The sequence below is a fragment of the Sander vitreus genome, chromosome 1, assembly GCF_031162955.1.
Source record: "Sander vitreus isolate 19-12246 chromosome 1, sanVit1, whole genome shotgun sequence".
Classification (NCBI taxonomy): domain Eukaryota; kingdom Metazoa; phylum Chordata; class Actinopteri; order Perciformes; family Percidae; genus Sander; species Sander vitreus.
This window is the reverse complement of record NC_135855.1, coordinates 27,266,489-27,280,647: the sequence shown is the minus strand read 5'-3', so window position 1 is coordinate 27,280,647 and position 14,159 is coordinate 27,266,489. Positions and strand designations below refer to the sequence as shown.

The 14,159-nt window shown below is 37.5% G+C and overlaps 1 protein-coding gene across 2 annotated transcripts in view; it reads right to left on the bottom strand.

The window, feature by feature from the left end:
- Window positions 1-7,052: 7,052 nt before the first annotated feature.
- Window positions 7,053-14,159, bottom strand: part of tspan15 (tetraspanin 15) — a 34,239-nt gene continuing 27,132 nt past the window's right edge. For both annotated transcript variants that reach the window (XM_078250787.1, XM_078250795.1), the window contains exons 6-8: window positions 12,418-12,468; window positions 11,900-12,016; window positions 7,053-11,168 (exon numbers count right to left, since the gene is read on the bottom strand). In XM_078250787.1, the coding sequence (XP_078106913.1) occupies window positions 11,004-11,168; window positions 11,900-12,016; window positions 12,418-12,468 (333 nt within the window). In that variant the 3' untranslated portion in view covers window positions 7,053-11,003. The remainder of the gene's footprint in view (window positions 11,169-11,899; window positions 12,017-12,417; window positions 12,469-14,159) is intronic.

Below are 14,159 nucleotides of genomic sequence, written 5' to 3'. Positions count from 1 at the left end.
TGTTCACAGGAGAAACAGAGATGATGTACAGACATTACAGATTGGAGACTAGATAAGTGTCGACTTCATAATTACATATTACAGTAAGTAAAAGCAGCTATTTGCTACTGTGGGAAAATATAATTTGTTTCATGTCATCTGGATGATTACATCTTTCTTGTGCTTTTGTGGTTCACACAGAGAATGTTGTGTTCGTTGCTGCTTTTCAGACTCATTCTATTTCTGTTGTTAGTTTATTGAGTGTTTTCATCAGTGTTAACGCCAGCGTCAGATCAGATCAGATTACCAGACTAAAAAATGAGTCTCACATAATGTTGGTTTGTCATGGTGTGGTCATTTGGTTGATACATTCAAAACAATGTGTCTGCTTGGTCTGCTCCAATTAATAAAAATCTAATTTCTATGTAGTCACAGTGAGAGGAGTATATGGATGTGGAGTATGGCCACTATAGACATGGTTCTAATGTGGTATGTATACATGCATGTGGTGAGCTGATCTTTGAGAAACAAGTAGCATCATGAGCCAATTATAGTTCCACTCTGTAGGTCTGTGAAAAGCCACGTGGCTCTAAAGACACACTTCTCCATCCATGTTCCTACTGCTGTCCACACTAACTGATTAGCTTATATTGTCATGTTGTGCACAGCTAAATGTTAGCACCAGCGCATACACTGGACTATCTATCAGACTAATAAATGACCAGCACCATCCTACGCATTATTGGACACAGTGACACATTGTCAGTGTGTGTGTGTGTGTGTGTGTGTGTGTGAGTGAGAGAGAGAGTGTGTGTGTGTTTGTGTTTGTGTCTACAAAGTTGGTAAAGAGAATATATATTTAGAGAAAACATGTTTAGACAAAAATGGATTAATTGATCCATGATTTCTGATTTCCTAAAAGAACAAAACTCTAGTTGTGAATGGTGAATTGCAGTGTGATAGATCCACTAGTCTTGAACAGGTTTTCTCTTACCAGTTCAATTTTGTCCTTGATTAAATTAATTAGAAAAATATCTAGTGTTCTTTTATGTCCTCATTAGCTCTCTGATTGAACTTATCAGGCACAAGCTAATAGCAAACAACCCATTATATATGTTATATGGAATTTTAAATGGAATTTTAAATGGAATTTAAATGGAATTTTAATACACATGAGTGACTTGGCTCAGATTTAAGAAGGGGTTGGTTTTGTTGGTAGACAGGCAACTAAATGCAGTGTCTTTGAAAAAAGTTTAATTTACATTTGTGAAGAGTAAAACTATATTCATGTAATTTTTTCAGTGAGTAATATTGCACATCATGCATTTTAATAGATTTTGCTATGTTTACTTATGACAATAAATGGTTGCCAAATTGTGTTTATATTATTGCATTAAATGATGATTCTAAACACATTTACACACTGAAAAAACATCAAACATTTAATCCAAGCTGTAACTGTCATCATTTTTCAGCTTTACATCATATTGCAGTTACTGAAATGTGAAATTACTGAGTGTTTTTGCTCATTTCACCGTGTCCTGAAACTACTGAGCTTATGCTCAATTTCGTCAAATATGTGTCAAATATTGTGTATAGTGCTTCACTTCCACTCCACTGGCTCTGATTTCAATTGAGTTTATTGGCATTGTCAACCACAGCATGTTTTAACAATTTTGTAGTTATGCTAGGACCATTAACTTTATGCAAGCAGTCCATTAGTAGAGGTTGAATGTATGTATGTGTATGTGTATGTGTATGTGTGTGTGTGTGTGTGTGTGTGTGTGTGTGTGTGTGTGTGTGAGAGAGCTTGGTGGGTTCAATTGTTCCCAGAAAAATAGAAAACATAGCTTGTGTGATGGTTTCTGTATATTGGGTTAAAGTTTGACAGTAATGATAAATAACACTGCAGGAGCTGTGCAGCTGAGCCATTGGTAAGAGCAGCCCTCGATGCCCTCTCCAGACTCAAAGTGCTGCTGATCTGAGAAAAAGCTAAGATTTTGAAGTTGCATCTAATGGGATATTAGTTTGTTTATTTGTACATGATTTCTGCTGATGTACTCTTTGCTTTCAGCACTTTTCTATGGGACAAATGTTCAGTTTAAGAGAATTAAATAAAATCAGTTCCTCAACTATGGACTAATAGGACAATGGAAGCTCTGGCTGCAACTTACACTAAAAAACTACTTTTGGATCAGGAAGGTGCACAAGACAAAAGACAACGGCCTACAGAGAAGAACTGCATTTGTAGCTTAAAGCCGGTGGATTGGAATCTAGTAAACTGTCCCTGACAAGTCAGCAAACTTAAGGTGGATTTATGCCTCTGTGTCAGTGTGTTATGGCTGGATGGACCTCTGATTTAAATTTCACCGTAGTATTTAACCTGTTGGTCCTAGCTAAACCACAGTGGATGGATATTCTTTCAGTCACAAAATAGATACAGAGTTACAGAGCCTCTGATGTTGTCTTCACTATAAACAATCTCCACTGACATTGAAAACTATAGGATTATAAACATTATATCAAAATAGACAATGGAACAGATACCAGGACAAACCTGAATTAAAGCAGTTCCATCTGTCCTCTTGTGAACCACACAGTCATAGGACATAGCACAAACCTGACTCTCCTTTGCTGTCTGTACATCTGTCTGCTCATGTGGTTCAGAGTGAACAGCTGAAGAGGGGAAGTGAAAGTCAAAGGATAGACAGATTGAGAGTGAGTCTGGCAGAGATGACTGACGGACACACAGATCAACTCAGTCTCTCACAGGAGAGCGTGAAATGGACACAAACCTGCAAGGTCAGTGACTGTCCATACTGCAGTGAATGCAGAGGGGTGTGTAATCTCACACACGCACACACGGACACACGCACGCACACGTGAAATAGGAGGTTTTGGATGTTGATTTATGAGATGCAACATACTAGAAATATGTAACATGGGTGATGGTGGAATGTAGCAATGTTGGATAAATATTAATAATAAAAATAATTAAATTAAATTAAAAATAATAAATATTGTAAGATTTCAGAATGGTGTCAAATGTATTTACGGATCTGGTTGTGTACATCTCATGCAAACATTGCTCTCACATGTTCAACTACATGATCACACCATTCACAGGTGAATCTTTGACTTCCGTGACAACAATGCCTGCACATGACACACTGTATGTGTCATATGGCAGTTTATTTGGATATCTGATACAAGATGTAGCTTATGATGTGATCAACTTTTCACTTAGACACATGGTACATCAAAACCACAACATGAGCACAATGCCTACCTATAGTTGTGACATCACAACCATGCTGGCCTGACCGCTTGTTTAAAGGCACAGTTTCTGAATACGGGTTGTGTGCATTTCTCTGTGGTTTGGGCGTTTTGATACTTTTACAGTATTTACCTGGCCCCTCGACCTGCTTTATAAGAAAAAAAGACATGGAAGTCTCACTTTTCTGAGTCTGAGACTGGGGGTATTAATAATAAGAATGAATTTTCTCTGGTTGTGGAGTTGTAGAGAGAATGAGAGCAATGGAAAGAAACCAAACAAGTTATTTTAAGGTGTGCGTTGGTGGAGCAGAGCAACATGACCACTCCTCCCAGACCATTCACAACTTCCGTCCTTGTTGGTGATGTAGGAAAATGATTTTCTCCTCCGTGGTGATGGCAGGAGTAAAATATTAATAGGTGCCATCCAGCAGGAAGTCTTCAAAGCAGCAGGAGTAATGGGAAGAAAGAAAATTCAACAGATAAACACTAAACCACTCTGTCTCAGATAATGCCTGTGTATGAGAAGAAAATGTTTTGTATGGCAATTTTTCTAAAGGAATCTTATCGAAGCATAATCCTTCCTTAATTCAAGTGAAAGTTTAAATCAGCAACTTCATTCATTTCACATTTTTAAAACCCTGAATGGTCAAATTCTCATTCGCATAGTGGATTGATAATTGAACATGCTGGTTAAACATCTATTCATTTATGTTTTCAATGTGAAGTAAGAATGACATTTTGTTCTGATTTAAAGTGTCTAGAGTACATTGTTTATTTGCATATTTTGTTTTATTCATAATGTAATGTGTGTTTGTTCTGCAGGAGGAGTACACTGGTTACATTTAACATCTGTAAACTATAAAAGGTAATAAAAGGTAAAAAAAAATAATCTAAAAGTACAGTATATTTATCCTGTGCATATTTCTGAGATAATATTAGCATTTTCTGAATTGTTATGCTGAACTGTCAACCAAGTTAAATGTGCTACAGTGGGTATAGAGGGTTTTCACCGACGTCACGTTCTGGGTGGTAACCTGGATGCGCGGCCATATTGGATGCACTCGGTGTAAACAACTGAATGGAGTAATGGAGTATTGTGCACTTTGGATACTTTAATACTTTATGTCTAAACAACAGAAAAGCTCATCAAAACGCGTCCAAGATGCAAAGGCATGGAAGGACTTGGATCACAAAAAAGGCGCGATATTTTGAGAAATTACAGTTTACTGGCGGTGCAGATCCCTACAAGTTGGCTCCCTCTTCTTGGATCCATGGCGACCCGGTGATTCTTCCTTCAGTTGCATATCCCGATATAGTCAACTACCTGGTTTTCTCGCCGAGCCCATACACAGCGGAAGACCTTAAATCCTACAAAAGTTTGGAGGCTTATAACCAGATGGTGTGTGGCCATCATGGATGAGGGAGACGCAGTACCAAGTCATTAACGACCAATGTGTTGTGAAGGCCAAAGTAAGTAATGCAATAACGTCTTTAATCAACCTAACCTTAACTGTATGATATCATTGTGATACTCAAGGTGTAGCCAAGAGACTCTCAATAGTTTTTGTTTTCATTTCAAAGACCGAACAAGACAGAGTTTTCCCCCGTAGATCCTGGTTGAGCTTTGCCAACCACAAGCGCCTCCTTTCCTCTGATAACTTCTGGCATTCCTCTCCCTGGTTTTTAATAACTTTTGGAAGTCGATAATATTCCAAATGTTTTTCTCGGTCTGACCTATTGGTACAACCTAAAACACGGCAATAAATAACCATTTTCCTTGACGCCGTTCGGGATCTACTTCAGTGCCTGTGCTTTGTTGTGATGCGGAGTACCTCCAACATGGCGACTTCGGGTCTGATGACGCGTCGTGAAAACCCTCTATAGAAAAGAATCACCCCCCTTTAAAATAATCACATTTTGTTGCTTTGCAGCCTGAAATGAAGACACACAGTTTTTGTTTCATTCAGCTGTATTTACTCAGTGCAACTTATAACATCCAAGTGAAAGATATAACACCAACATGTCATAAAAAAATTAAAAAACATGATTTGGAAAAAGGATCACCCCCTTGTTTCAGTATTTTGTTGAACCACCTTTTGCTTTAATTACAGCCTTTAGTCTGTTGGGATATGTCTCTACTAACTTTGCACATCTAGATGTTGCAATATTTGACCACTCTTCTTTGCAGAACTGCTCAAGTTCAGTTAAATTTGATGGTGACCGTTCATAGACTGCGGTCTTCAAGTCATTCCACAGATTTTCAATGGGGTTTAAGTCTGGGCTCTGACTAGGCCATGCAAGGACATTCACCTTTTTCTCCTTCAACTACTGTGTGGTCAGTTTTGCTGTGTGCTTTGGGTCATTGTGATGTTGGAAGGTAAATCTTCGTCCCATTGACAACTTTGTGGCAGAGAACAGCAGATTTTCCTCAAGAATTTGACAGTATTTTGCCCCATCCATTATTCCTTCTATCCTGACAAGTGCTCCAGTCCCTGCTGCAGAGAAACAACCCCATAACATGATATTACCACCTCCATGCTTTACTGTAGGAATGGTGTTATTTGGATGGTGAGCTGTATTGGATTTTTGCCAGACATATCGTTTGGCGCTGAGGCCAAATAATTCAATTTTAGTCTCATCTGACCATAACACCTTTTTCCACGTGGCCTTAGAATCTTCAAGGTGCGTTTTGGCAAAGCTCAGTCGTGACCGCATGTGGCCTTTCTTGAGGAGTGGCTTTTTTCTTGCAACCCTCCCATACAAGCCACATTTGTGGAGAATTTGTGATATTGTTGTCACATGCACACAATGACCACTCTTTGTCATGAATTCCTGCAACTGCTTCAGAGTTGCTGTAGGCCTCTTGGTAGCCTCTCTGACCAGTTTCCTCCTGGCTCTTTCATCCAGTTTGGAGCGACGTCCTGACCCAGGGGGGGTCTGTGTTGTACCAAATACCTTCCACTTCTTAATAATAGACTTCACTGTGCTTCTAGGCACTGATAAAGCCTTTGAATTTTTTTTTTATCCATCTCCTGACTTGTGCCTGTCCACAACTTTATCCCGGAGATCTTTTGACAATGCCTCGTCACCCATAGTTGACTGTTTTCTTCAGTTGCACTACCAAGGACTGAAATGCTTCAGGAAAAGCTTGTTTCATGCTGAGCTAATCAAAATGACCACAGCTGATCACAGTTGAAAGTCAATTGGCTTTGTGTGCTATTGAGAAGGTGATTAACTACACCTGGTTGGGTTTACAAGTCATTTTTAGGAGGGGGGTGATTCTTTTTCCAGCTCAGTGATTCTGTTTTTTAATTTGTAATTTTTCTTTTCTGACAAGTTGGTATTATATCGTTCACTTGGATGTTATAAATTGTAAATACAGCTGAATAAAACAAAAATTGTTTTTGTCCGTTTTCATTTCAGGCTGCAAAGCAACAAAATGTGATTATTTTAAAGGGGGGTGATTCTTTTCTATACCCACTGTAAATATTATATAATACTTATTACTGCTTATGTAGTATGCGGTTCTTTGACATTTAATGTTTCAGATCCAAGCAATAGTGACCCTTTGTAACACCTGAATTTGAATGTCACTACGTTTGATTAAACTAATATGCTTAGTTTAAAAGATATTAGTAGAAATAATTCTAAGATGTCCTCTAACAGGGTCTGCACTTTTTTCCATCTATATTTATACGTTGACCTTTCACATACAAATTTTTGTACTTTTACATAAAAGATTTAGACAGTGCTTGTCTTGTCAGGGTGAAGTCTTCTCTGGAAAATACACAGTGTGATACTGTATAGGCCATCATTTATTTAACAGCCCCCCAATCCCCAAATATCCGTTTACAGGAAGATCTGTTCAGTGCTACAGTCAACTCAAAGGTAAACAACAGAACAGTATTAAATAATTGTATTTTCCACCCCAAACGAGGCAAAACAATTTGACAACATACTTCTTTCAATAAATGTGGTTTGTGCAAATCAGTGAACTGACAATGCATTAAACGATTAAAAACCGGTGATGCAATTCCCAGTAAGGCCACAGACGTATTGAATGTATGCACCTGTATATAGCACATGACAAACTATATGCATACAGTAAATGGCATACATAAAGGTGGTGAATGTCAGACTTCACAAACGTTAATGACAAAAAAAGGCAATAAAATGTAAAGAACAGTTATATTTTCTTTCAGAGTTGGGTCAATACATTTTAGTAAGAAAAAATAATAATTGCTTCTCAGTGCTATTTGACCAGCATGAAGCTGTCGTATGTTACTGTATGTTGAACATGACCTGTTACCTGTTTATTACAGTTTTTCTGACGCTATGGTACTATTCTCACAAGTACGGGGTAATATTTCACTACCTTAAGTACAAATAAACCAACAGATCATCAAAAAGTACCTCTTTTCACAAATCTAAGTACATCTGACATTGATTGTGTACAAAAAACATCTAGAAAGACCAGTTTCACATTGAAATACACTACGGTCATACAAAGTACATGCAAAACTTTGGATAGGATTTTCTTTTTGTTAAAATACGTTTTACTAACACTATGCTCATTGTTCATAACTGATAGTCAATGAAACATTTGCCTAATATACTGTATGTATGGTTGTTTTTTTTGCCTATTATAGTCTGATGCAAAACTTGAGAATCACCACCCTTAGGTGTGAGATTTTTATGTGACCTTGGTGGGATTTCAACCCACAACCTAGTGTTGATAACTTATAGTGCTCAAACCATCAGGGCCACAAAGAACCACTGCAATGATTACAGTGTTTACAATACAATAGTGTGGATGAGGCTTGTGATGACACTACTGCTGACCAATTTCAGGCTTGGAGTCGACATTCAAGAAGATTTTTCCCAAGGTGTATGAACTATGAAAACATACATTGTGATGTGGACGAGTACTTATGGCCAAATCCAGAAGACCGAATTGATGCAGATTAGCGTAATGTAGTGTGTACTACAGAAAACCTTTACAGTATTTACAGTAAATTTTCTTTCAGTTCCATTAGTGTTTTTACAGTATTTGATTAGACAAACCTTACAGTGATGTTGCAATACAGTAAAAGTTTGTTGCATGTCTGATTGGGGAAGAGGTCTTCATTGATCACACTTGTGATTATGGGATAGGAAATACAAATAGCTTGTTGTTGAATTTGATGGGTAAAGTACAGTTACATTTTTGCCTACTGTAATGTGAAAACAGTGAAGCAAACAGATCATCTTTAGCACTTTAAAAAGGGTCATTTTGAAACATGTATCTTACCTTATTTGGTCTTGGACTAAGTGACTGTTACAATAACTTAACTGAAAGAATTGCACTATGATATGTTTAGGTGACTTAACAAATGTACTCGTATTTCACCAGAAACTTAGTGGTTGAAACATTGGTCTTGTAGTGAAAGATGTTTACAAGCCAAATGAGTTGCTTTGAATGCAAGATTTAATGATTTACAAGTACGATCAGTTGGGAGTCTTGTGATTAGAGTTTTGAAAACTGCACCATACTATTGATTATGGTACCATAGCGACTAAAAAAAACTGTAACATTAATAGAGATGCCTCAAAAATCCTGCAAATTTGATTTATGGATGCAGCAGTAGGCAGCACATGTTAAATAAACCATCAGCTAACTGATTATATACACCTTTACCTTCAACCCACCCAAGTTACAGTCAAGTAGTGACTGAGCTGAAACAAGAAAAGACTCTTTTCTAATCAAGGTTAACAAAACAAATCCAGGTTAAGGACAATGCAACATGTTGGTAATGTAAAAATCAAATAATTATTTTCTGCAGCAAAATGAACATGAGCTGAATTAACTTATTCTGCATTATTAGATATTTGGCACTGATTTGTGACCATACTAATGAGGATAAAGTCCTGGCAATCTTTATCTGACCCTCCAGTGCAAACAAGGCCAACGTGGAAACCTTGGTAAGTCCTGTTGAATAGAAGCAATGAGACTGAAAAGAACCAATTTGAAATGCTTGCAAACTTGTTTTAGCAGTGATGTAAGGACAGTACAGTATATACGAATATCATTAGTGAAGTCACAAAAAGACACAAAGGAAGGGAGATTTAAATTACTTAATTATTAAAGATTACCTATTTGGTCTCAGTTTCCAACTTCACATCAAACCAAACGAAGTTCAGTAGCACATTAAATTCACATTTTTCATGCACGTCATAACAAGTGCATATGTGTAAAACAAAAAAAACACACACTGGATTATATGTTTTAGGATGCTCTAGCTAGCCAATTTGAATATGCATTAATATTTGTATACGCAACCCTGTCTCCTATAAATTATACTTCGAAATAATTTAGCCAAATCTGTTTAGAAACTTAATTGTTACATTGTTTCAAGTGTGGTATGACAAGTATAAGTTGCAGGGAGGTGGTCTGGGTGGATAGAGCGCACACAAAACATAGGACTTTAACACACGTCATAGCTTGTGCTTCAAGTCACAAGGTTTTGTAACTAGAGGTACGTTCTGTGTGAACATTTTGCCACATTATCCTTTTTTTTTATGTCATGTTGACAAAAAATAAATTGTGTCTCACAGATTGCAGTTTAGAAGTATGTAAAGCTATAGGAGACAGGGTTGCTGTACTTAATAATCCTGAGATATCCTTTTGTTATGGCAGTGGTAGTCTATATCGTTGACATTCCACTTCCGGGATTGCTCACTTGCATAGTGCAGTTATAGCCGATAGAGGGCCGCAAAGCGAATGCAGAAGTGCCGTTCACCCTGTTACGAGTTGATGAACCACTGAAACGATTTTGGAAACATTATTTTAAGGTACAAAAGAATCTTTGGTGTTCAATCAACATAAAACTGATCATCTGAAGCAGACTCTGTGTCAGGTCAGCTTTTACATTTTTTCTCATTATACCAGTAAGTTGACTGAAGATGATCAGGACATGTTTTTTGAAGAGTCAAAGTTAAGGCTTTGATGAAGAAAATGTGAGCAATACAAACATCCCTTGTTGTGCTGGAATAAAAGTTCAGTGAGCACTTGTGGTCATAAGTGGATGTGCAGGGTACTGTATAAAGACTTATTCTACAGTCTCAAACCTCAAGTCTTAATAAGGCAAACACGTCCTGCTTTCAGATGACAGAAATGGTGTCTTAGCCTACAATAGCTTGCATTGGAGATATTGGAAATGGTAGTAGTCGGATGAAAGGACCTGCTTCACCAGTGGTTGTATAAAAGGAGGCGAGCAATACTTCAATTTGTAGCAAAAACACAGGTATAAAAAGTAAGAAAACGGTCAGTGCTGTAAATTGTGGTTGTGTATTGGAAATAAATGTCATATTACAAAATCAGAAGCAAAAGTGGTTCAATTGGTTTTTGAGTTTATCCCTGAGACTCTTTTGGGCACAATGCAGCTAAAAGCATCAGCTATATCTAAATGAGCTCTTTTTCCCACTCATGCATTAGTAGTACACTGTATGTTAACGCAGTAATTAATAGTTAACACCACAGTGAGCCCTGCAAACATTTTTGTGTTATATACATGCAGTAAGTTTACAGTTAAACTGAAAAAGGAACTGACACTTGAATATCAAACTCTCAATAATCTGGTTGCTGAATAATTCCTTCTTCCCAAAAACAAACATGAAAAAACATCAACACACAGCAGAGTGAGCATGTAGTAAACCTGCAGTTCAAAGGCTCCCACGGTGGCTGCAGTCCTTTTGCTAATTTTTGTTTTTCAGTCGATCTCTGGCATACACCTAAACCATTTGCCCATGCGGCCCTGCTTCTTGGTTTCTCTTTCATCTGCGCTTGAGTCCAGTAGGTCCATGTAGTTACCGTATTCACTGATGGCGTCTTCAACACGAGTGATGTACAGCCAGCTGACTATCACACCAAAGAACTGGAGACAAAAAGAGAGAGAGAAGCTAAGTATAGTAAGGGAGGTCGCCATGGGCGCTTCACACAAATCTCCTTGTTTTCCTCACTTGCATCTTTTCCTTGTTTTTTTAAAAAGAATTCTGTTCTCCCTGACTATAATATTGTCCATTAATGAAAGACCAAAAACGGAAAGAAAAATCTTTGATGATTTATGAAAGTTGTTTTATGCTTCCTTCATTAATCAGACCTACTGGTATGACAGATCCACCAGAATACTTTGAACTAAACGGTGAATCGGAACTCAAGTAAAATCTAAACGTGTTGGTGATGTTGAACCTGAGTTGAATCTAATTTAGGTTTGAATCAAACACCAACAGACGAGTGGTGTAGTCTATATGTAGGCAAGTATACGCAGTATACCCACTAAGAAAGTTCCAGGATTTCCATATACCCACTTAAAAATGCCCAATGACATGCAACAACATACTTTCCATTATATTTTTGATATATTTTGAATTGTTATCTGTGTTTTTCTTTTTCACAACAAAGATATTTCCACCGTAAATTGGTGCATAAAAGCATCAATCAAAATATGGGAAATGAAGTTTGTGATGCTCAAAAATTCCCTGGGGGGGGACACCCAGACCCCACTATGATATACCCCCCCTCCCCCAGAGGCAGATTCTGGCCTATATATATGTGTGTGTGTGTGTGTGTGTGTGTGTGTGTGTGTGTGTGTGTGTGTGTGTGTACCTGAGGCAGAAGGATCCCTAATAGCAGTCCAGCCATAATCTTATAGTTGTCCATCAGCCAGATGAAGAAAGCATCAGTGCAGCCTCTGATATAGATGGCTTCAATCAAGTCCAAACGCTGCAAGACAGAAATTGCTTGTTACTGTAGCATTAGTTTCAGTTACAGTGGATACAGTCAAGGAATTGGTTGCTTAGTTGTTTTACTAGTTTGATGTGCTGCTGGTATTAGATATTTCACTATTCAACAAATACATATTTATTATTCATGTTTTAATTTATAAAATAACTAAAAATGATCAAGTCCCAGCAACATCCTGGAGGATCAAGGATATAGACTAAATACACAGCAACCGTCTAATAGTTTGGAATAACTGTCTGAAAATGCCACTTTAAAATTATAATTGTCTGGCAATTAAAAATGCACTTAATATTTCAAACTGACATTAAAGGAGGGGAGCTGGAATTTAATGAGAAATCAGTCTTTTCTTAATTCAGTAATGTCAGACTTTGAGGCCTTACCGTTTTTTCCAACACCTTGTACCCACACATAGTGTTGGCCACTTCATTAGGCTGAAGGGGAGAAAGCAAAGAGAACAGATAATGTTAAGAGGTAGACTAGTATGTGGGAGACTGACAGAAGCCTGTGAACAGCTTTCAGCCTCAAAAGGGAATCAACAGCAGACAGAAGAAAGCAGGGTTAATGTGGTGAAAACGTCAAATAGACTGCCAGGGAAACGCACACAATGACACACATTATAACTGCCTCTCCCATGCACACACAGATGACAGTCCTGAACCACAAGACTGCTGAATACACCAAAGAAATGTGTATGTGACATTGAGCTTGACACTGACCACAATACTGTTGACCGTTGAAAGCTCAGCTGTAATGTGTGTGTGTGTGTGTGTGTGTGTGTGTGTGTGTGTGTGCGCCTTATGACTTTAAGCTTGTGGTTTTCCGATATTCAAAATATTTAAATTTATTCATATATTCAAATGAGACGACACAAACTGCCAACCTCCTGTGACCGTCTCGCAGAGAAAGAAGAGAAGGGAGGAATGATCACCCTATTTAAGTCATTATACACACTGTATTGGCTTTATTAATCAAATTTGTTTTAGAATTTTTAATACATTACTACAGTATTATGATGACAGTAGTAGGAATGGGAGGGTAACTCACAATTCCACACTGTCACCATTTTTTGCCCATGATAATGCAAAGTGACTGAATGTAATACTGTGTTCTATGATATATCATAATGTAACTAAAATGGCAAAATCTGGAATCAGTGTCCAGTTGTGAGTTTGATTGCAGGCGCTGTTGTCTCTGCTCCATACATTTCAAGGTGGGAAAAACTTGCAACTCTTACGCCTGAGAAGTAACACAATGCAGTTAATTGCTGCATTGTGTTAATTTGAACTTACAGGCCTGCAATTACAAAGATAATTAAAATATTATAAAGTAGAAAACAGCATTGATGTGAACCTAAATATAGACATCATATATTATCTAAATATGGATGAAATGATATGAGCCGTTAAGATTGATTACACAATTGATGGACAAGAAAGACGTCGCTTCTATCCATCTTACATTTTCACCAATGGAGAACATTTTAAAGAATGAAGTGCAGGGAAATGGCAACATGACTTGCAATTCCATAATTTCCAACCTAATAATGTACTTTGTTATATATTATAATGTATTCCTATAGATTTTCAAGAAAGACGTGCTGTCTCTGGCTGTTATGGGAACCTGGTACTACATACTTCCAAGAAAGGAGTATTATAAATAAATCTCTAAATCTGTGGATTTCTTGTTTGCTAGCCAAGACGAGCCTGTTTCAAGGGCAATAGTACCATGCGTCGTCTCTGGCACACATGGTGGTGTGTTTTGTCAGTCTTCCTCATCCTTCACTTAACGTACGTCAAATTTAATTTACTCATTTATAATCCATCTGTGAACCACAATATCTCTATTATGAGAACAATATAATTACATGATGAAATGATAAACAAAGTGGCAGTGGCTCCTGTTATAGCAGAACATATTTTAACTGAGAATCAATCAATTATTAGTTCATTATTCTATAACTTGTACAGTGAAAATACTACAGTAACAATATGACATTGGCAGACTTTATCTACAGTTAACAGTAGTGAGCTGGGTGAGTTTTGTTTGTTCCCTTTCCCTGTAAACTCTGGGGAGTGTAGGTGTATTAATTAAAGGGAGCACATTGTTTTGTGTGGGAGGAAAT